Source organism: Somniosus microcephalus, chromosome 3 (genome assembly GCF_052327205.1).
Source record: "Somniosus microcephalus isolate GS21.2 chromosome 3, FLI_Smic_1.0, whole genome shotgun sequence".
Lineage (NCBI taxonomy): Eukaryota > Metazoa > Chordata > Chondrichthyes > Squaliformes > Somniosidae > Somniosus > Somniosus microcephalus.
The window spans coordinates 207,611,140-207,633,528 of record NC_140989.1 but is presented as its reverse complement, the minus strand read 5'-3'; the positions used below and the strand labels follow the sequence as shown (position 1 = coordinate 207,633,528).

At 51.9% G+C, this 22,389-nt stretch overlaps 1 protein-coding gene across 1 annotated transcript in view; it reads right to left on the bottom strand.

Annotated features, from left to right (window-relative positions):
• The window catches only part of LOC147121682 (putative voltage-dependent R-type calcium channel subunit alpha-1E), a 1,254,166-nt gene that overhangs the window by 123,843 nt on the left and 1,107,934 nt on the right, over positions 1–22,389 (bottom strand). The window contains exon 38 of the mRNA XM_085977984.1: positions 20,511–20,616. Within this exon, the coding sequence (XP_085834110.1) occupies positions 20,511–20,616 (106 nt within the window). The remainder of the gene's footprint in view (positions 1–20,510; positions 20,617–22,389) is intronic.

Here is a 22,389-nt window from a genome sequence, read left to right as displayed (position 1 = left end):
TAAGTGGTATGCTGTGACGGTGGGGTGAGGGATATGGTGTGATGCTGGGGTGAGGGATATGGTGTGCCGGTGGAGTGAAAGATATGGTGAGACGGTGGGGTGAGGAATATGGTGTGACGGTGTAGTAAGGGATATGCTGTGACGGAGGAGTGAGGGATATGGTGTGATGGAGGAGTGAGGGATATGGTGTGATGGTGGAGTGAGGGATATTTTGAGAAGGTTGGGTGAGGGATATGATCAGATGGTTGGGGTGAGGGATATGGTGAAAAGGTGGGGTGAGGAATATTGTGTGAAGGTTGTGTTAGGGAAATGGTGAGAAGGTTGTGGTGAGGGATATGGTGAGAATGTTGGGGTGAGGGCTATGGTGTGACGGTGGGGTGAGGGGTATTGAGAAGGTGGGGTGAGGGATATGGTGTGAGGGTGGGGTGAGAGATTTGGTGAGAAGGTGGGGTGAGGAATATGGTGTGCCGGTGGGATGAGGGTTATGTTGAGAAGCAGGGGTGAGGGATATGTCGAGAAGGTGGGCTGAGGGATATGGTGTGAGGTGGAGTGAGGAATATGGTGTGAAGGTGAGGCGAGGGATATGGCAAAAATGTGGGGTGAGGGATATGGCGTAACGGTGGGGTGGAGGATATGGTGTGACAGTGGGCTGAGGGATATGGTATGATCGTGGGGTGAGGGATATAGTGTGATGGTGGGGTGAGGGATATGGTGAAAAGGTGGGGTGAGGAATATGGTATTACGGTGGAGTAAGGGATATGGTGTGACGTTGGGTGAGGGATATGGTGAGAATGTTGGTGTGAGGGATATTGAGAAGGTTGTGTTAGGGAAATGGTGAGAAGGTTTGGGTGAGGGATATGGTGACAAGGTTCAGGTGAGGGATATGGTGAGAAGGTGGGGCGAGGGTTATGGTGGGTTGAGGGATATGGTGTGACGCTGGGGTGAGTGATATGGTGTGATGGTGCGGTGAGGGATATGGTGAAAAGGTGCAGTGAGGAATATGGTGTGATGGTGGATTAAGGGATATGGTGTGACGTTGGGGTGAGGGATATGGTGATGGTGGGGTGAGGAATATGGTGTGATGCTGGGGTTAGGAATATGATGAAAAGGTGGGGTGTGATCTATGACCTGATGGTGGGGTGAGGGATATGGTGTGATGGTGGGGTGAGGCATATGCTGAGACGGTGGGGTGAGGGTTATGGTGTGACGTGCGGTGAGGGATATGGTGAAAATGTCGGCTGTTGGATATGGTGTCATGGTGAGGTGAGGGATATTGTGAAAAGGTGGCGTGAGGGATATGGTGAGAATGTTGGGGTGAGGGACATGAGTGGGTTGGAATTAGGGATATGCTGAGAAGGTTGGGGTGAGGGATATGGTGTGACGGTGGGGTGAGGGTTATGGTGAGAAGGTGGTGTGAGGCATATGGTGTGATGGTGGTGTGAGCGATATGGTGAGAAGGTGGTGTGACGCATATGGTGTGACGCTGGTGTGAGGGATATGGTGTGATGGTGGGGTGAGGTATATGGTGAAATGGTGGAGTGAGTGATATGATCAGATGATTGGTGTGAGTGATATGGTGAGAAGGTTGGATGAGGGATATTGTGTGACGGTGGGTTGAGGAATATGGTGAGAAGGTGTGTTGAGGAATATGGTGAGAATGTGGATTGAGGGATATGTTGAGAAGGTGGGGTGAGGGATAAGGTCAGATGGTTCGGGTGAGGGATATGGTGTGATGGTGGGGTGTGGGATATATGGTGAGAAGGTGGCGTGAGGGATTTGGTGAGAAGGTGCGGTGAGGGATATGGTGTGACGCTGGGGTGAGAGATATGGTGAGAAGGCAGGGTGAGGGATATGATGTGATGGTGGGGTGAGGCATATGGTGTGACGGTGGGGTGAGGGAGATAGTGTGGTGAGGGATATGTTGTGACGGTTTGGTGAGGGATATGTTGTGACTGTGGTTTGAGGGATATGGGGAGAAGATTGAGTGAGGGATATGGTGAGAAGCTGGTATGAGGGATATGGTGAGATGCTGGTTTGAGGGATATGTTGTGACTGGTGTGAGGGATATGGTGAGAATGTGCTTGAGGGATATTGTGTGACGGTGGGGTGAGTGATGTAGTGTGACTGGGGTGAGGCATAAGGTGAGACATTGGGGTGAGGGATATGGTGAGATGGTAGGGTGAGGGATATGGTGTGACAGTGGGGTGAGGGATAAGATGTGAGGGATATGGTGAGATGGTGGGTGAAGGATATGGTGCGATGGTGGGGTGAGGGATATGGTGAGACGGTGGGGTGAAGGATATGTTGCAACGGTGGGGTGAGAGATATTGTGGGGTTGGGATATGGTTAGACGGTGGGGTGAGGGATATTGTGAGAAGGTTGGGGTGAGCGATATGGTGTGACTGGGGTGAGGGATATGGTGAGAAGGTTGTGCTGAGGGATATGGTGAAAAGGTTGGGGAGAGGGATATGGTGAGAAGGTTCTGTTAGGGATATGTTGAGAAGGTTGGGGTGAGGGATATGTTGTGACGGTGGGCTCAGTGGTATGGTGAGGAGGTGGGGTGAGGGATATGGTGAGAAGGTTGGTGTGAGGGATATGGTGAGAAGGTTGGTGTGAGGGATATGGTGAGAAGGTTCTGTTAGGGATATGGTGAGAAGGTTGGGGTGAGGGATATGGTGAGAAGTTGGGGTGAGGAATATGTTGTGACGGTGGGGTGAGGGATATTGTGAGATTGTTGGGGTGAGGGATATAGTGAGAAGGTTGGGGTATGGGATATGGTGAGAAGTTCGGGTGAGCGATATGGTGTGACAGTGGGGTGAGGGATATGGTGAGAAGGTGGGGTGAGGGATATGGTGAGAAGGTCGGGTGAGGGAGAAGGTGTGACGGTGGGTTGAGGAATATGGTGAGAAGGTGGGGTGAGGGATATGGTGAGAAGGTGGGGTGAGGGATATGGTGAGAAGGTGGGGTGAGGGATATGGTCAGATGGTTGGGGTGAGGGATATGGTGAGAAGGTGAGGAATATGGTGAAAAGGTTTCGGTGAGGGATATTGTGTGACTGGGGGTGAGGGATATGGTTGGAAGTTGGGCTGAGGGATATGGTGTGAAAGTGGGTTGAGTGATATGGTGAGAAGGTGGTTGAGGGATATGGTGTGATGGTGGGGTGAGGGATATGGTGAGAAGGTGGGGTGAGGGATATGATGAGGATGTGTGGTGAGGGATATTGTGAGATGGTGGGGTGAGGGATATGGTGTGACGGTGGGTGAGGAATATGGTTAAAAGGTGGGTTGAGACATATGGACTGATGGTGTGAGGGATATGGTGAGAAGGTGGGGTGAGGGATATGATCAGATGATTGGTGTGAGGGATATGGTGAGAAGGTGGGATGAGGCATATGGTGTGACGGTGGGTTAAGGGGTATGGTGAGAATGTGGGGTGAGGGATATGTTGAGAAGGTGGGGTGAGGGATATGGTCAGATGGTTGGGGTGAGGGATATGGTGAGAATTTGGCTTGAGGGATATGGTGTGACGGTGGGGAGATTGATACGGTGTGATGGTGGGGTAAGGGATATGGTGCTATGGTGGGGTGAGGGATATGTTGTGACGGTTTGGTGAGGGGTATTTCGTGACGGGATGAGGGATATGTTGTGACGGTGGGTTGAGGGATATGGTGAGAATGTTGGGGTGAAGATTATGGTGAGAAGGCTGGGGTGAGTGATATGGTGTGACTGGTTTGAGGTATAATGTGAGAAAGTGGGTTGAGGGATATGGGGAGAATTTGGGGTGTGGGATATGATGGGGTGAGTGATATGGTGAGAAGGTTGGGGTGAGTGATATGGTGTGACTGTGGTTTGAGGTATAAGGTGAGAAAGTGGGTTGAGGGATATGGTTAGAAGGTCGGGTGAGGGATATGGTGAGAAGGTGGGTTGAGGGATATGGTGAGATGCTGGGTTGAGGGATATGGTGTGAGGGATATGGTGAGAATGTGGGGTTAGGGATATGGTCAGATGGTTGGTGTGAGGGATATGGTGAGAAGGTGGGGTGAGGGAAATGGTGAGAAGTTGGGTGAGGGATATGGTGTGATTTTCGGATGAAGGTTATGGTGAGACGGTGGGGTGAGGGATATAGTGTGATGGTGGGTGAGGAATATTGTGAAAAGGTGGGGTGAGGGACATGGACTGATGGTGGGTGAGGGATATTGTGTGATGGTGGGGTGAGGGATATGGTGTGACGGTGAGGTGAGGGATATTGTGAAAAGGTGGGGTGAGGGATATGGTGTGCCGGTGGAGTGAAAGATATGGTGAGACGGTGGGGTGAGGAATATGGTGTGACGGTGTAGTAAGGGATATGCTGTGACGGAGGAGTGAGGGATATGGTGTGATGGTGGAGTGAGGGATATTTTGAGAAGGTTGGGTGAGGGATATGGTGAGAAGGTTGGGGTGAGGGATATGGTGAGAAGTTGGGGTGAGGGATATGTTGTGACGGTGGGGTGAGGGATATTGTGAGATTGTTGGGGTGAGGGATATAGTGAGAAGGTTGGGGTATGGGATATGGTGAGAAGTTCGGGTGAGCGATATGGTGTGACAGTGGGGTGAGGGATATGGTGAGAAGGTGGGGTGAGGGATATGGTGAGAAGGTCGGGTGAGGGAGAAGGTGTGACGGTGGGTTGAGGAATATGGTGAGAAGGTGGGGTGAGGGATATGTTGAGAAGGTGGGGTGAGGGATATGGTCAGATGGTTGGGGTGAGGGATATGGTGAGAATTTGGCTTGAGGGATATGGTGTGACGGTGGGGAGATTGATACGGTGTGATGGTGGGGTAAGGGATATGGTGCTATGGTGGGGTGAGGGATATATTGTGACGGTTTGGTGAGGGGTATTTTGTGACGGGATGAGGGATATGTTGTGACGGTGGGTTGAGGGATATGGTGAGAATGTTGGGGTGAGGGCTATGGTGTGACGGTGGGGTGAGGGGTATTGAGAAGGTGGGGTGAGGGATATGGTCTGAGGGTGGGGTGAGAGATTTGGTGAGAAGGTGGGGTGAGGAATATGGTGTGCCGGTGGGATGAGGGTTATGTTGAGAAGCAGGGGTGAGGGATATGTCGAGAAGGTGGGCTGAGGGATATGGTGTGAGGTGGAGTGAGGGATATGGTGTGAAGGTGAGGCGAGGGATATGGCGTAACGGTGGGGTGGGGGATATGGTGTGACAGTGGGCTGAGGGATATGGTATGATCGTGGGGTGAGGGATATAGTGTGATGGTGGGGTGAGGGATATGGTGAAAAGGTGGGGTGAGGAATATGGTATTACGGTGGAGTAAGGGATATGGTGTGACGTTGGGTGAGGGATATGGTGAGAATGTTGGTGTGAGGGATATTGAGGAGGTTGTGTTAGGGATATGGTGACAAGGTTCAGGTGAGGGATATGGTGAGAAGGTGGGGCGAGGGTTATGGTGGGTTGAGGGATATGGTGTGACGCTGGGGTGAGTGATATGGTGTGATGGTGCGGTGAGGGATATGGTGTGATGGTGGATTAAGGGATATGGTGTGACGTTGGGGTGAGGGATATGGTGTGATGGTAGGGTGAGGGATATGGCGTGACGGTGGGGTGAGGGATATGGCGTGACGGTGGGGTGAGGGATATGGTGTGCCGGTGGAGTGAGGGATATGCTGAGACAGTGGGGTGAGGGGTATTGTGAGAAGGTGGGGTGAGAGATATGGTGAGAAGGTGGGCTGGGAAATATGGTGTGACGGTGGGATGAGGGATGTGGTGAGAAGCTGGGGTGAGGGATATGGTAAGAAGGTTGGTCGAGGGATATGTTGTGACGTGGGGTGAGGGATATGGTGTGATGTTGAGGTGAGGGATATGGTGAAAATGTGGGGTGAGGGATATTGCGTGACGGTGGGGTGGGGGATATGGTGTGACGGGGTGCGGGATATGGTGTGACGGCGGGGTGAGGGATATGGTGTGACGGTGGGTTGAGGGATATGGTGTGATGCTGGGGTGAGGAATATGGTGTGATGCTGGGGTTAGGAATATGATGAAAAGGTGGGGTGTGGTCTATGACCTGATGGTGGGGTGAGGGATATGGTGTGACGGTGGGGTGAGGCATATGCTGAGACGGTGGGGTGAGGGTTATGGTGTGACGTGCGGTGAGGGATATGGTGAAAATGTCGGCTGTTGGATATGGTGTCATGGTGAGGTGAGGGATATTGTGAAAAGGTGGCGTGAGGGATATGGTGAGAATGTTGGGGTGAGGGACATGAGTGGGTTGGAATTAGGGATATGCTGAGAAGGTTGGGGTGAGGGATATGGTGTGACGGTGGGGTGAGGGTTATGGTGAGAAGGTGGTGTGAGGCATATGGTGTGATGGTGGTGTGAGCGATATGGTGAGAAGGTGGTGTGAGGGATATGGTGTGACGCTGGTGTGAGGGATATGGTGTGATGGGGTGAGGGATATGGTGAAACGGTGGAGTGAGGGATATGATCAGATGATTGGTGTGAGTGATATGGTGAGAAGGTTGGATGAGGGATATTGTGTGACGGTGGGTTGAGGAATATGGTGAGAAGGTGTGTTGAGGAATATGGTGAGAATGTGGGTTGAGGGATATGTTGAGAAGGTGGGGTGAGGGATATGGTCAGATGGTTCGGGTGAGGGAGATGGTGTGATGGTGGGGTGTGGGATATATGGTGAGAAGGTGGCGTGAGAGATTTGGTGAGAAGGTGAGGGATATGGTGTGACGCTGGGGTGAGAGATATGGTGAGAAGGCAGGGTGAGGGATATGATGTGATGGTGGGGTGAGGCATATGGTGTGACGGTGGGGTGAGGGAGATGGTGTGGTGAGGGATATGTTGTGACGGTTTGGTGAGGGATATGTTGTGACTGTGGTTTGAGGGATATGGGGAGAAGATTGGGTGAGGGATATGGTGAGACAGTGGGGTGAGGGATATGGTGTGATGGTGGGGTGAGGGATATGGTGAGAAGGTGGAGTGAGGGATATGGTGAGAAGCTGGTATGAGGGATATGGTGAGATGCTGGGTTGAGGGATATGTTGTGACTGGTGTGAGGGATATGGTGAGAATGTGCTTGAGGGATATTGTGTGACTGGGGTGAGGCATAAGGTGAGACATTGGGGTGAGGGATATGGTGAGATGGTGGGGTGAGGGATATGGTGTGACTGGGGTGAGGCATAAGGTGAGACATTGGGTTGAGGAATATGTTGAGAAGGTGGGGTGAGGGATATGGTGAGATGGTGGGGTGAGGGATATGGTGTGACGTTGGGGTGAGGGATATGGTGTGACAGTGGGGTGAGGGATAAGATGTGAGGGATATGGTGAGATGGTGGGTGAAGGATATGGTGGGGTGAGGGATATGGTGTGATGGATGTGTGAGGGATATGGTGAGACGGTGGGGTGAAGGATATGTTGCAACGGTGGGGTGAGAGATATTGTGGGGTTGGGATATGGTTAGACGGTGGGGTGAGGGATATTGTGAGAAGGTTGGGGTGAGCGATATGGTGTGACTGGGGTGAGGGATATGGTGAGAAGGTTGTGCTGAGGGATATGGTGAAAAGGTTGGGGAGAGGGATATGGTGAGAAGGTTCTGTTAGGGATATGTTGAGAAGGTTGGGGTGAGGGATATGTTGTGACGGTGGGCTCAGTGGTATGGTGAGGAGGTGGGGTGAGGGATATGGTGAGAAGGTTGGTGTGAGGGATATGGTGAGCAGGTTGGTGTGAGGGATATGGTGAGAAGGTTCTGTTAGGGATATGGTGAGAAGTTGGGGTGAGGGATATGTTGTGACGGTGGGGTGAGGGATATGTTGTGACGGTGGGGTGAGGGATATTGTGAGATTGTTGGGGTGAGGGATATAGTGAGAAGGTTGGGGTATGGGATATGGTGAGAAGTTCGGGTGAGCGATATGGTGTGACAGTGGGGTGAGGGATATGGTGAGAAGGTGGAGTGAGGGGTATGGTGTGACTGTGGGTTAAGGGGTATGGTGAGAATGTGGGGTGAGGGATATGTTGAGAAGGTGGGGAGAAGGTGGGCTGAGGGATATGGTCAGATGGTTGGGGTGAGGGATATGGTGAGAATTTGGCTTGAGGGATATGGTGTGATGGTGGGGTGAGGGATATGGTGTGATGGTGGGGTGAGGGATATGGTGTGATGATGGGGTGAGGGATATGGTGTGACGGTGGGGAGATTGATATGGTGTGATGGTGGGGTGAGGGATATGGTGCTATGGTGGGGTGAGGGATAAGGTGTGACGGTGGGGTGAGGCATATGGTGAGAAGGTGGAGTGAGGGATATGTTGTGACGGTTTGGTGAGGGGTATTTTGTGACGGGATGAGGGATATGTTGTGACGGTGGGTTGAGGGATATGGTGAGAATGTTGGGGTGAAGATTATGGTGAGAAGGTTGGGGTGAGTGATATGGTGTGACTGGTTTGAGGTATAATGTGAGAAAGTGGGTTGAGGGATATGGGGAGAATTTGGGGTGTGGGATATGGTGGGGTGAGTGATATGGTGAGAAGGTTGGGGTGAGTGATATGGTGTGACTGTGGTTTGAGGTATAAGGTGAGAAAGTGGGTTGAGGGATATGGTTAGAAGGTCGGGTGAGGGATATGGTGAGAAGGTGGGTTGAGGGATATGGTGAGATTCTGGGTTGAGGGATATGGTGAGAATGTGGGGTTAGGGATATGGTCAGATGGTTGGTGTGAGGGATATGGTGAGAAGGTGGGGTGAGGGAAATGGTGAGAAGTTGTGGTGAGGTATATTGTGTGACTATGGTGAGAAGGTGGGGTGAGGGATATGTTGAGAAGTTGGGTGAGGGATATGGTGTGATTTTCGGATGAAGGTTATGGAGACAGTGGAGTGAGGGATATAGTGTGATGGTGGGTGAGGAATATTGTGAAAAGGTGGGGTGAGGGACATGGACTGATGGTGGGTGAGGCATATGTGAAACAGTGGGGTGAGGGATATGGTGTGATGGTGGGGTGAGGGATATGGTGTGACGGTGAGGTGAGGGATATTGTGAAAAGGTGGGGTGAGGGATATGGTGTGATGGTGGAGTGATTGATTTGGTGTGATGGTGGGGTTAGGGATATAGTGAGAAGGTTGGGCTGAGGGATATATTGTGATGGTGGGGTGAGTGATAAGGTGAGAAGGTGGGGTGAGGGATATGGTGAGATGCTGGGGTGAGGGATATGGTGTGATGGTGGTGTGAGGGAAATGGTGAGAAGGTGTGAGGGATATTGTGAGAGGGGGGTGAGCGATATAGTGAGATGGTTGGGGTGAGGGATATAGTGAGAAGGTTGGGGTGTGGGATATGGTGAGAATTTGGGGTGAGCGATATGGTGTGACAGTGGGGTGAGGGATATGGTGAGAATGTGGGGTGAGGGTTATGGTCAGATGGTTGGTGTGAGTGATATGGTGAGAAGGTGGGATGAGGGATATTGTGTGTCGGTGAGTTGAGGAATATGATGAGAATGTGGGATGAGGGATATGTTGAGAAGGTGGGGTGAGGGATATGGTCAGATGGTTGGGGTGAGGGATATGGTGTGACGGTAGGTGAGGAATATGTTGAAAAGTTGGGGTGAGGGACATGGACTGATGGTGGGGTGAGGAATATGGTGTGACGGTGGGGTGCGTGATCTGGTGTGATGGGGTGAGGAATATTGTGTGACGGTGGAGTGAGGGCTATGGTATGATGGTGGGGTGAGGAATATGGTGAAAAGGTGGGGTGTGGGATATGACCTGATGGTGGGGTGAGGGATATGGTGTGAAGGTAGGGTGAGCGATATGGTGTGATGGTGGGGTGAGGAATATTGTGTGACGGTGGAGTGAGGGCTATGGTATGATGGTGGGGTGAGGAATATGGTGAAAAGGTGGGGTGTGGGATATGACCTGATGGTGGGGTGAGGGATATGGTGTGAAGGTAGGGTGAGCGATATGTTGTGATGGTGGGGTGAGGAATATTGTGTGACGGTGGAGTGAGGGCTATGGTATGATGGTGGGGTGAGGAATATGGTGAAAAGGTGGAGTGTGGGATATGACCTGATGGTGGGGTGAGGGATATGGTGTGAAGGTAGGGTGAGCGATATGGTGTGATGGTTGGGTGTGGGATATGTTGTGACGGTGGAGTGAGGGATGTGGTGAGATGGTGGGGTGAGGCATATGGAGTGATGGTGGGGTGAGGGATATTGTGTGACGTTGGGGTGAGGGATATGGTGAAATGGTCAGGTGAGGGATATGTTATGATGGTGGTATGAGGGATATTGTGAAATGGTGGGGTGAGGGATATGGTGTGATGGCGGAGTGATTGATTGGGTGTGACGTTGGGATGTGGTGAGAATGTTGGGTTGAGGAATATGGTGAGAAAGTTGGGGTGAGGGACATGGTGAAAGGGTTGGACTGAGGGTTATGGTGAGAATGTTGGGGTGAGGGATATGTTGTGACGGTGGGGTGAGGGATATGGAGAGAAGGTGGGATGAGGTATATCGTGTGAATGTGGGGTGAGGGATATGTTGAGAAGGTGGGGTGAGGGATATGTTCAGATGGTTGGGGAGAAGGATATGGTGAGAATTTGGGGTGATGGATATGATGTGATGGTGAGGTGAGGGATATGGTGAGAAGGTGAGGTGGCGTGAGGGTTTTGGTGAGAAGGTGGGGTGAGGGATATGGTGAAAAGGTGGGGTGAGGGATATGGTGAGAAGGTTGGGTGAGGGATATGGTCAGATGGTTGGGGAGAAGGATATGGTGAGAATTTGGGGTGATGGATATGGTGGGGTGAGGGATGGTGAGATGGTGGGGTGAGGGATATGGTGTGACAATCGGGTGAGGGATATGGTGATAAGGTGGGGTGGGGGGTATGGTGTGATGGTGGGGTGAGGGCTATGGTGAGAAGGTGGGGAGAGGAATAACGTGAGATGGTGGGGTGAGGGATATTGTGTGACGTTGGGGTGAGGGATATGTTATGATGGTGGTGTGAGGGGTATTGTGAAATGGTGGGGTGAGGGATATGGTGTGATGGTGGAGTGATTGATTGGGTGCGACGTTGGGGTGAGGGATCTGGTGTGACGGTGGGGTGAGGCATATGCTGAGACGGTGGGGTGAGGGTTATGGTGTGACGTGCGGTGAGGGATATGGTGAAAATGTCGGCTGTTGGATATGGTGTCATGGTGAGGTGAGGGATATTGTGAAAAGGTGGCGTGAGGGATATGGTGAGAATGTTGGGGTGAGGGACATGAGTGGGTTGGAATTAGGGATATGCTGAGAAGGTTGGGGTGAGGGATATGGTGTGACGGTGGGGTGAGGGTTATGGTGAGAAGGTGGTGTGAGGCATATGGTGTGATGGTGGTGTGAGCGATATGGTGAGAAGGTGGTGTGAGGGATATGGTGTGACGCTGGTGTGAGGGATATGGTGTGATGGGGTGAGGGATATGGTGAAACGGTGGAGTGAGGGATATGATTAGATGATTGGTGTGAGTGATATGGTGAGAAGGTTGGATGAGGGATATTGTGTGACGGTGGGTTGAGGAATATGGTGAGAAGGTGTGTTGAGGAATATGGTGAGAATGTGGGTTGAGGGATATGTTGAGAAGGTGGGGTGAGGGATATGGTCAGATGGTTCGGGTGAGGGAGATGGTGTGATGGTGGGGTGTGGGATATATGGTGAGAAGGTGGCGTGAGAGATTTGGTGAGAAGGTGAGGGATATGGTGTGACGCTGGGGTGAGAGATATGGTGAGAAGGCAGGGTGAGGGATATGATGTGATGGTGGGGTGAGGCATATGGTGTGACGGTGGGGTGAGGGAGATGGTGTGGTGAGGGATATGTTGTGACGGTTTGGTGAGGGATATGTTGTGACTGTGGTTTGAGGGATATGGGGAGAAGATTGGGTGAGGGATATGGTGAGACAGTGGGGTGAGGGATATGGTGTGATGGTGGGGTGAGGGATATGGTGAGAAGGTGGAGTGAGGGATATGGTGAGAAGCTGGTATGAGGGATATGGTGAGATGCTGGGTTGAGGGATATGTTGTGACTGGTGTGAGGGATATGGTGAGAATGTGCTTGAGGGATATTGTGTGACTGGGGTGAGGCATAAGGTGAGACATTGGGGTGAGGGATATGGTGAGATGGTGGGGTGAGGGATATGGTGTGACTGGGGTGAGGCATAAGGTGAGACATTGGGTTGAGGAATATGTTGAGAAGGTGGGGTGAGGGATATGGTGAGATGGTGGGGTGAGGGATATGGTGTGACGTTGGGGTGAGGGATATGGTGTGACAGTGGGGTGAGGGATAAGATGTGAGGGATATGGTGAGATGGTGGGTGAAGGATATGGTGGGGTGAGGGATATGGTGTGATGGATGTGTGAGGGATATGGTGAGACGGTGGGGTGAAGGATATGTTGCAACGGTGGGGTGAGAGATATTGTGGGGTTGGGATATGGTTAGACGGTGGGGTGAGGGATATTGTGAGAAGGTTGGGGTGAGCGATATGGTGTGACTGGGGTGAGGGATATGGTGAGAAGGTTGTGCTGAGGGATATGGTGAAAAGGTTGGGGAGAGGGATATGGTGAGAAGGTTCTGTTAGGGATATGTTGAGAAGGTTGGGGTGAGGGATATGTTGTGACGGTGGGCTCAGTGGTATGGTGAGGAGGTGGGGTGAGGGATATGGTGAGAAGGTTGGTGTGAGGGATATGGTGAGCAGGTTGGTGTGAGGGATATGGTGAGAAGGTTCTGTTAGGGATATGGTGAGAAGTTGGGGTGAGGGATATGTTGTGACGGTGGGGTGAGGGATATGTTGTGACGGTGGGGTGAGGGATATTGTGAGATTGTTGGGGTGAGGGATATAGTGAGAAGGTTGGGGTATGGGATATGGTGAGAAGTTCGGGTGAGCGATATGGTGTGACAGTGGGGTGAGGGATATGGTGAGAAGGTGGAGTGAGGGGTATGGTGTGACTGTGGGTTAAGGGGTATGGTGAGAATGTGGGGTGAGGGATATGTTGAGAAGGTGGGGAGAAGGTGGGCTGAGGGATATGGTCAGATGGTTGGGGTGAGGGATATGGTGAGAATTTGGCTTGAGGGATATGGTGTGATGGTGGGGTGAGGGATATGGTGTGATGGTGGGGTGAGGGATATGGTGTGATGATGGGGTGAGGGATATGGTGTGACGGTGGGGAGATTGATATGGTGTGATGGTGGGGTGAGGGATATGGTGCTATGGTGGGGTGAGGGATAAGGTGTGACGGTGGGGTGAGGCATATGGTGAGAAGGTGGAGTGAGGGATATGTTGTGACGGTTTGGTGAGGGGTATTTTGTGACGGGATGAGGGATATGTTGTGACGGTGGGTTGAGGGATATGGTGAGAATGTTGGGGTGAAGATTATGGTGAGAAGGTTGGGGTGAGTGATATGGTGTGACTGGTTTGAGGTATAATGTGAGAAAGTGGGTTGAGGGATATGGGGAGAATTTGGGGTGTGGGATATGGTGGGGTGAGTGATATGGTGAGAAGGTTGGGGTGAGTGATATGGTGTGACTGTGGTTTGAGGTATAAGGTGAGAAAGTGGGTTGAGGGATATGGTTAGAAGGTCGGGTGAGGGATATGGTGAGAAGGTGGGTTGAGGGATATGGTGAGATTCTGGGTTGAGGGATATGGTGAGAATGTGGGGTTAGGGATATGGTCAGATGGTTGGTGTGAGGGATATGGTGAGAAGGTGGGGTGAGGGAAATGGTGAGAAGTTGTGGTGAGGTATATTGTGTGACTATGGTGAGAAGGTGGGGTGAGGGATATGTTGAGAAGTTGGGTGAGGGATATGGTGTGATTTTCGGATGAAGGTTATGGAGACAGTGGAGTGAGGGATATAGTGTGATGGTGGGTGAGGAATATTGTGAAAAGGTGGGGTGAGGGACATGGACTGATGGTGGGTGAGGCATATGTGAAACAGTGGGGTGAGGGATATGGTGTGATGGTGGGGTGAGGGATATGGTGTGACGGTGAGGTGAGGGATATTGTGAAAAGGTGGGGTGAGGGATATGGTGTGATGGTGGAGTGATTGATTTGGTGTGATGGTGGGGTTAGGGATATAGTGAGAAGGTTGGGCTGAGGGATATATTGTGATGGTGGGGTGAGTGATAAGGTGAGAAGGTGGGGTGAGGGATATGGTGAGATGCTGGGGTGAGGGATATGGTGTGATGGTGGTGTGAGGGAAATGGTGAGAAGGTGTGAGGGATATTGTGAGAGGGGGGTGAGCGATATAGTGAGATGGTTGGGGTGAGGGATATAGTGAGAAGGTTGGGGTGTGGGATATGGTGAGAATTTGGGGTGAGCGATATGGTGTGACAGTGGGGTGAGGGATATGGTGAGAATGTGGGGTGAGGGTTATGGTCAGATGGTTGGTGTGAGTGATATGGTGAGAAGGTGGGATGAGGGATATTGTGTGTCGGTGAGTTGAGGAATATGATGAGAATGTGGGATGAGGGATATGTTGAGAAGGTGGGGTGAGGGATATGGTCAGATGGTTGGGGTGAGGGATATGGTGTGACGGTAGGTGAGGAATATGTTGAAAAGTTGGGGTGAGGGACATGGACTGATGGTGGGGTGAGGAATATGGTGTGACGGTGGGGTGCGCGATCTGGTGTGATGGGGTGAGGAATATTGTGTGACGGTGGAGTGAGGGCTATGGTATGATGGTGGGGTGAGGAATATGGTGAAAAGGTGGGGTGTGGGATATGACCTGATGGTGGGGTGAGGGATATGGTGTGATGGTGGGGTGAGGAATATTGTGTGACGGTGGAGTGAGGGCTATGGTATGATGGTGGGGTGAGGAATATGGTGAAAAGGTGGGGTGTGGGATATGACCTGATGGTGGGGTGAGGGATATGGTGTGAAGGTAGGGTGAGCGATATGTTGTGATGGTGGGGTGAGGAATATTGTGTGACGGTGGAGTGAGGGCTATGGTATGATGGTGGGGTGAGGAATATGGTGAAAAGGTGGAGTGTGGGATATGACCTGATGGTGGGGTGAGGGATATGGTGTGAAGGTAGGGTGAGCGATATGGTGTGATGGTTGGGTGTGGGATATGTTGTGACGGTGGAGTGAGGGATGTGGTGAGATGGTGGGGTGAGGCATATGGAGTGATGGTGGGGTGAGGGATATTGTGTGACGTTGGGGTGAGGGATATGGTGAAATGGTCAGGTGAGGGATATGTTATGATGGTGGTATGAGGGATATTGTGAAATGGTGGGGTGAGGGATATGGTGTGATGGCGGAGTGATTGATTGGGTGTGACGTTGGGATGTGGTGAGAATGTTGGGTTGAGGAATATGGTGAGAAAGTTGGGGTGAGGGACATGGTGAAAGGGTTGGACTGAGGGTTATGGTGAGAATGTTGGGGTGAGGGATATGTTGTGACGGTGGGGTGAGGGATATGGAGAGAAGGTGGGATGAGGTATATCGTGTGAATGTGGGGTGAGGGATATGTTGAGAAGGTGGGGTGAGGGATATGTTCAGATGGTTGGGGAGAAGGATATGGTGAGAATTTGGGGTGATGGATATGATGTGATGGTGAGGTGAGGGATATGGTGAGAAGGTGAGGTGGCGTGAGGGTTTTGGTGAGAAGGTGGGGTGAGGGATATGGTGAAAAGGTGGGGTGAGGGATATGGTGAGAAGGTTGGGTGAGGGATATGGTCAGATGGTTGGGGAGAAGGATATGGTGAGAATTTGGGGTGATGGATATGGTGGGGTGAGGGATGGTGAGATGGTGGGGTGAGGGATATGGTGTGACAATCGGGTGAGGGATATGGTGATAAGGTGGGGTGGGGGGTATGGTGTGATGGTGGGGTGAGGGCTATGGTGAGAAGGTGGGGAGAGGAATAACGTGAGATGGTGGGGTGAGGGATATTGTGTGACGTTGGGGTGAGGGATATGTTATGATGGTGGTGTGAGGGGTATTGTGAAATGGTGGGGTGAGGGATATGGTGTGATGGTGGAGTGATTGATTGGGTGCGACGTTGGGGTGAGGGATCTGGTGAGCATGTTGGGGTGAGGAATATGGTGAGGGGGTTGGACTGAGGTATGGTGAGAATGTTGGGGTGAGGGATATATTGTGACGGTGGGGTAAGGAATATGGTGAGAAGGTTGAGTGAGGGATATGGTCAGATGACTGGTGTTAGGGATATGGAGAGAAGGTGGGATGAGGTATACCGTGTGAATGTGGGGTGAGGAATATGTTGAGAAGGTGGGGTGAGGGATATGTTCAGATGGTTGGGGAGAAGGATATGGTGAGAATTTGGGGTGATGGATATGATGTGATGGTGGGGTGAGGGATATGGTGAGAAGGTAGGGTGAGGGATATGGTGAAAAGGTGGGGAGAGGAATAACGTGTGATGGTGGTGTGAGGGATAAGGTGTGATGGTGGGGTGGGGGATACGGTGTGATTATGTGGTGAGGGCTATGGTGAGAAGGTGGGGAGAGGAATAACGTGTGATGGTGGTGTGAGGGATAAGGTGTGATGGTGGGGTGAGGGATATGGTGTGACGGTGGGGTGAGGGATATGGTGAGAAGGTAGGGTGAGGGATATGGTGAAAAGGTGGGGAGAGGAATAACGTGTGATGGTGGTGTGAGGGATAAGGTGTGATGGTGGGGTGGGGGATATGGTGTGATTATGTGGTGAGGGCTATGGTGAGAAGGTGGGGAGAGGAATAACGTGTGATGGTGGTGTGAGGGATAAGGTGTGATGGTGGGGTGAGGGATATGGTGTGACGGTGGGGTGAGGGATATGGTGAGAAGGTAGGGTGAGGGATATGGTGAAAAGGTGGGGGGAGGAATAACATGTGATGGTGGTGTGAGGGATAAGGTGTGATGGTGGGGTGAGGGATTTGATGTGACAGTGGGGTGAGGGATATGGTGAGAAGCTGGTGTGAGGGATATGGTGAGAAGCTGGTGTGAGGGATATGGTGAGATGCTGGGTTGAGGGATAGTGAGAATGTGAGATGAGTGATATGGTGTGACGGTGGGGTGAGTGATTTAGTGTGACTGGGTTGAGGGATAATGTGTGACGGTGGGGTGAGGGATATGGTGTGATGGTGGGGTGAGTGATATGGCGAGATGTTGGGGTGAGGGATATGGTTTGATGGTGGGTTGAGGGATATGGTGAGACGGTGGGGTGAAGGATATGGTGCGACGGTGGGGTGAGAGATATGGTGTGATGGTGGGGTTAGGGATATGGTTAGACAGTGGGGTGAGGGATATGGTGAAAATGTTGGCGTGAGGCATATGGTGTGAAGGTTGTGGTGAGGGATATGGTGAAAAGCCTGGGGTGAGGGATATGGTGAGAAGGTTGGGCTGAGGGATATGGTGAGACGGTTGGGCTGAGGGATATGTTGTGACGGTGGGGTGAAGGATATGGTGCGACGGTGGGGTGAGAGATATGGTGTGATGGTGGGGTTAGGGATATGGTTAGACGGTGGGGTGAGGGATATGGTGAAAATGTTGGCGTGAGGCATATGGTGTGAAGGTTGTGGTGAGGGATATGGTGAAAAGCCTGGGGTGAGGGATATGGTGAGAAGGTTGGGCTGAGGGATATGGTGAGACGGTTGGGCTGAGGGATATGTTGTGACGGTGGGGTGAGTGGTATGGTGAGAAGGCGGGGTGAGGGATATGTTGAGACGTTGGGGTGAGGTATATGCTGTGACGGTCGGTTGAGGAATTTGGTGATAAAATTGTTTGAGGGACATGTTGAGAATGTAGGGTGAGGGATATGTTGAGAATCACAGAATCACAGAAACCTCACAGTGCAGATAGAGGCCATTTCAGCCCATCGAGCCTGCACCGACACATATCCCACCCGATCCCCGTAACCCCTACACCAACACATATCCCACCCTATCCCCGTAACCCCACGTATTTAAGCCCCCTAACACTAAGGGTCAATTTTATCATAGCCAATCAACCTAACCCGCACATCTTTGGACTGTGGGAGGAAACCGGAGCACCCGGAGGAAACCCACGCAAACACGGGGAGAATGTGCAAACTCCACACAGGTGATGGATATGGTGTGAGTGGGGTGAGGGGTATGGTGTGACGGTTGGGTGAGGGATATGGTGAGAACGTGGGGTGAGGGATATGGTTTGAAGGTTGGGTGAGGGATATGTTCAGAAGGTTGGGTGAGGGGTATGGTGTGACGGTGGGGTGAGCAATATTGTGTGATGGTGGGGTGTGGGATATGGTGTGATGGTGGGGTGAGGGTGAGGGATATGGTTAGAAGGTGGGGTGAGGGATATGGTGTGACGGTGGGATGAGGGATTTGGTGAAAATATGGGATGAGGGATATAGTGTGACGGTGGGGTGAGTGATTTAGTATGACGTGGGTTGAGGGATAATGTGTGACGGTGGGGTGAGTGATATGGTGAGACGTTGGGGTGAGGGATATGGTTTGAGGGATATTGTGAGAAGGTGGGGTGAGGGATATGGTGAGAAGGTGGTGTGAGAGATATGGTGAGATGGAGGGTTGATGAATATGGTATGATGTTGGGGTGAGGGATATGGTGAGAAGGTGGGGTGAGTGATATGGTGTGACGGTGGGGTGAGGGATATGTTGAGAAGGTGGGGTGAGGGATATGGTGAGATGGTGGGGTGAGGGATATGGTGAGACAGGGTTGAGAAATATGATGTGACGGGGTGAGGGATATGGTGAGAAGTTGGGGTGAAGGATATGTTGTGATGGCGGGGTGTGGGATGTGGTGTGATGGTGGGGTGAGGGATAAGGTGTGATGGATGTGTGAGGGATATGGGGAGACGGTGGGGTGAAGGATATGGTGCGACGGTGGGGTGAGAGATATGTTGAGATGTTGGTGTGAGGTATATGCTGTGACGGTCAGTTGAGGAATATGGTGATAAAATTGTTTGAGGGACATGTTGAGAATGTGGGGTGAGGGATATGTTGAGAAGGTGGGGTGATGGATATGGTGTGAGAGTGGGGTGAGGGATATGGTGTGAAGGTGGGATGAGGGATATGTTCAGAAGGTTGGGTGAGGGATATGGTGTGACGGTGGGGTGAGCGATATGGTGTGATGGTGGGGTGAGTGATATAGTGAAAAGGTGGGGTGAGGGACATGGTTAGAGGGTTGGAATGAGGGATATGTTGTGATGGTGGGGTGAGGGATATGGTGAGAAGGTGGTGTGAGGTATATGATCAGATGATTGGTGGGAGGGATATGGTGAGAAGGTGGGATGAGGTATATGGTGTGAATGTGGGGTGAGGGATATGTTGCGAAGGTGGAGTGAGGGATATGGTGTGATGGTGGGGTGAGGGATATGGTGAGAAGGTGGGGTGAGGGATATGGTGTGATGGTGGTGTGAGAGATATGGTGAGATGGTGGGGTGTGGGATATCGTGAAAAAGTGGGGTGAGGGATATTTTGTGAAGGTGGGGTGAGGGATAACGTGTGATGGTGGGGTGAGGGATATGATGTGATTGTGGGGTGAGGGAGATGGTGAGACGGAGTGTTGACGAATATGGAATGACGTTGGGGTGAGGGATATGGCGAGAAGTTGGGCTGAGTGATATGGTGTGACGGTGGGGTGAGGGATATGTTGAGAAGGTGGGGTGAGGGATATGGTGAGACGTAGGGTTGAGGAATATGGTGTGACGTTGGGGTGAGGGACATGGTGAGAATGTGGGGTGAGGGATATGTTGTGATGGTGGGGTGAGGGATATGGTGATAAGGTGGTGTGAGGGATATGGTGCGACGGTGGGGTGAGGATATGGTGTGACGGTGGGGTGAGGGATATGGTTTGATGGTGGTGTGAGGGATTTGGTGAGAAGGTGGGTTTAGGGCTATGGTGAAATGGTGGGCTGAGGGATATGGTGTGACAGTGGGCTGAGGGATATGGTATGACGGTGGGCTGAGGGATATGGTATGACGGTGGGGTGAGGGATATGGTCTGACATTGGGGTGAGGGATATGGTGAGAATTTGGGGTGAGTGATATGGTCTGACGGTGGGGTGAAGGATATGGTGAGACCTTGGGGTGAGGGATATATTGTGACGGTAGGTTGAGTGATATGTTGAGAATGTTGGGGTGAGGGATATGGTTTGACTTTGCGGTGAGGGGTATGGTGTGACGGTGGGGTGAGGAATATGTTGTGATGGTGGGGTGAGGGATATAGTGTGACGGTGGGGTAAGGGATGTGGTGTGACGGTGGGATGAAGGATATGGTGTCACGGTGGGATGAAGGATATGGTGTGACGGTGGGGTGAGGGATGTGGTGTGACGGTGAGGTGAGGGATATGGTGAAAAGGTGAGAGTCGCTCCTTCAAACCTATGTCGCCTGTCGTAATATCTCCTTAAGTGGCTTGGTGTCAAATTCTGTTTGATAATCACTCCTGTGAAGCACCATGGGACATTTTACTACATTAAAGGTGCTGTATAAGTGCAAATTATTATTGTTATGGTAACCCCAGGAGTGAAGGTTTGTTCACCGTGTGATGTGATAGCAATACTGAATATCCTGCTTACCTTTTGCAAGCTTGATTTGAAGTGCAGTCCTGATCAAGCCCATGAGGGTCGAGGTGAAGTGGACAGTCTTCTCCTTGGTCACAGGCATGTTCATCAGTACCAGCCTCTAAAAAGGAGAGGGACAAGAAGTCACACTCAAATCCTGCTATGCTGCCAGCTCATCCTGTCCAGAGATAAGACAACTGGAATCTAGTTACGTTCTTCACAACAGCTCCGGTGACACTGACGGTTTATGTGTGCTGTGATTTATCATTTCACTCAAAACCCCCTGCCCACCACCACACACGGTACCTCAACCTTCTTCCCTGGTTCCTCCATTCTCTGCACCTTCCTCCCACTGAGAACTCAGAGCAGGATGTTGAAGGTAGCCACCAGGGTTGCCAACTCTGATTGGGCATATTCCTGGCGGTTTCATCACAGGACCACTCAGCTCCAACCGCCCCACCCCCACACTCTCGCCATTGGTCGCCAAACTCACTTATCCTCCCAGTGCCCTGCCCCCAAACTCCCGCCATTGGTCACCCGACACGTGCATCCTCCGAGTGCCCTGCCCCCCACTCTCCCGCCATTGGTCACCCGACACATCCATCCTCACGGTGCCCCACCCCCCCCACACTCCCGCCATTGGTCACCCGACACATCCATCCTCACAGTGCCCCACCCCCCACACTCCCGCCATTGGTCACCCGACACACCCATCCTCACGGTGCCCCACCCCCCACACTCCCGCCATTGGTCACCTGACGTCCATCTCGCGCGTCCCTGCCCCCACATGCGGATTGGAAAGAGATCTGATTATTTATTCCCTGCTTGGACGATTCTTGACTGTTAGTTAAACAACTTACTTTCCCGTGTTCAAAGGAAATGAAAAATAAACACTCTCTTATTTAATGCCCCCATTGAGTTTTCTCCTGGGATTTTGCCCCCAGCTGTGTCCTGGAGATTAATCTTTAATTCCTGAAGGCTCCAGGGCAAACCTGGAGGGTTGGCAACCCTAGTGCGTACCAACAAACATACAGCAATGGGCGAGATCACCCACATGGAACCCACTATCTCTTCACCCAAAGTGACAGATGATCCATTTTTGTCAGGTGACATTCCATTGTGCAGCCCAGCTGAACAATGGAAAAGAGACCCATTTCCAGCCTGCACTGGGAGGGTCAGCCTGAATCTCTGCTCCTGATGCCTACACTATTGAAGATAAAGCTATAGTGCCAGGTAGACACACTTCTAAAATTGATTCAATAGAAGAAAATGTAGAAATCTTCTTCTTTAGGATAAACGCATAGCTCCTACTACACTGTCCCATCAAACACTCCCAGGGCAGGTGCAGCACTGGTTAGATATAGAGTAAAGCTCCCTCTACACTGCCCCATCAAACACAGAGAGCGAGACACAGACAGACAGTGAGAGACAGTCTGCAAGAACAACATGGTGCGAGAGAATGAGGGATAAAGAGAATATGCGAGAGTGCAACAGAGTGAGAGTGACAGTGTGAAAGATATTAAGAGTGTGAGACAGGGAGGGAGGGGGAGAGGGAGGGAGGGAGGGGGAGAGGCAGAGAGAGAGAGGGAGGGAGAGAGAAGGAGAGAAGGCAAGACCGGAGGGAGAGGGAGGGAGAGCGGGAGAGACAGGGAGAGAGGGAAGGAGAAAGAGGGAGTGACAGAGGGAGGGAGAGTGGGGGAGGGAGAGGGAGGGATAGAGGAAGAGACGGAGGGAGAGATGGAGGGAGAGATGGAGGGAGAGGGGCCAGGGGGGGAGAGGGGCCGGGGGGGAGGGGGGGGAGAGGGGCCAGGGGGGGAGGGGGGGAGAGGGGCCAGGGGGGGAGAGGGGCCAGGGGGGGAGGAGAGGAGGCAGGGGGGGGGAGAGGAGGCGGGGG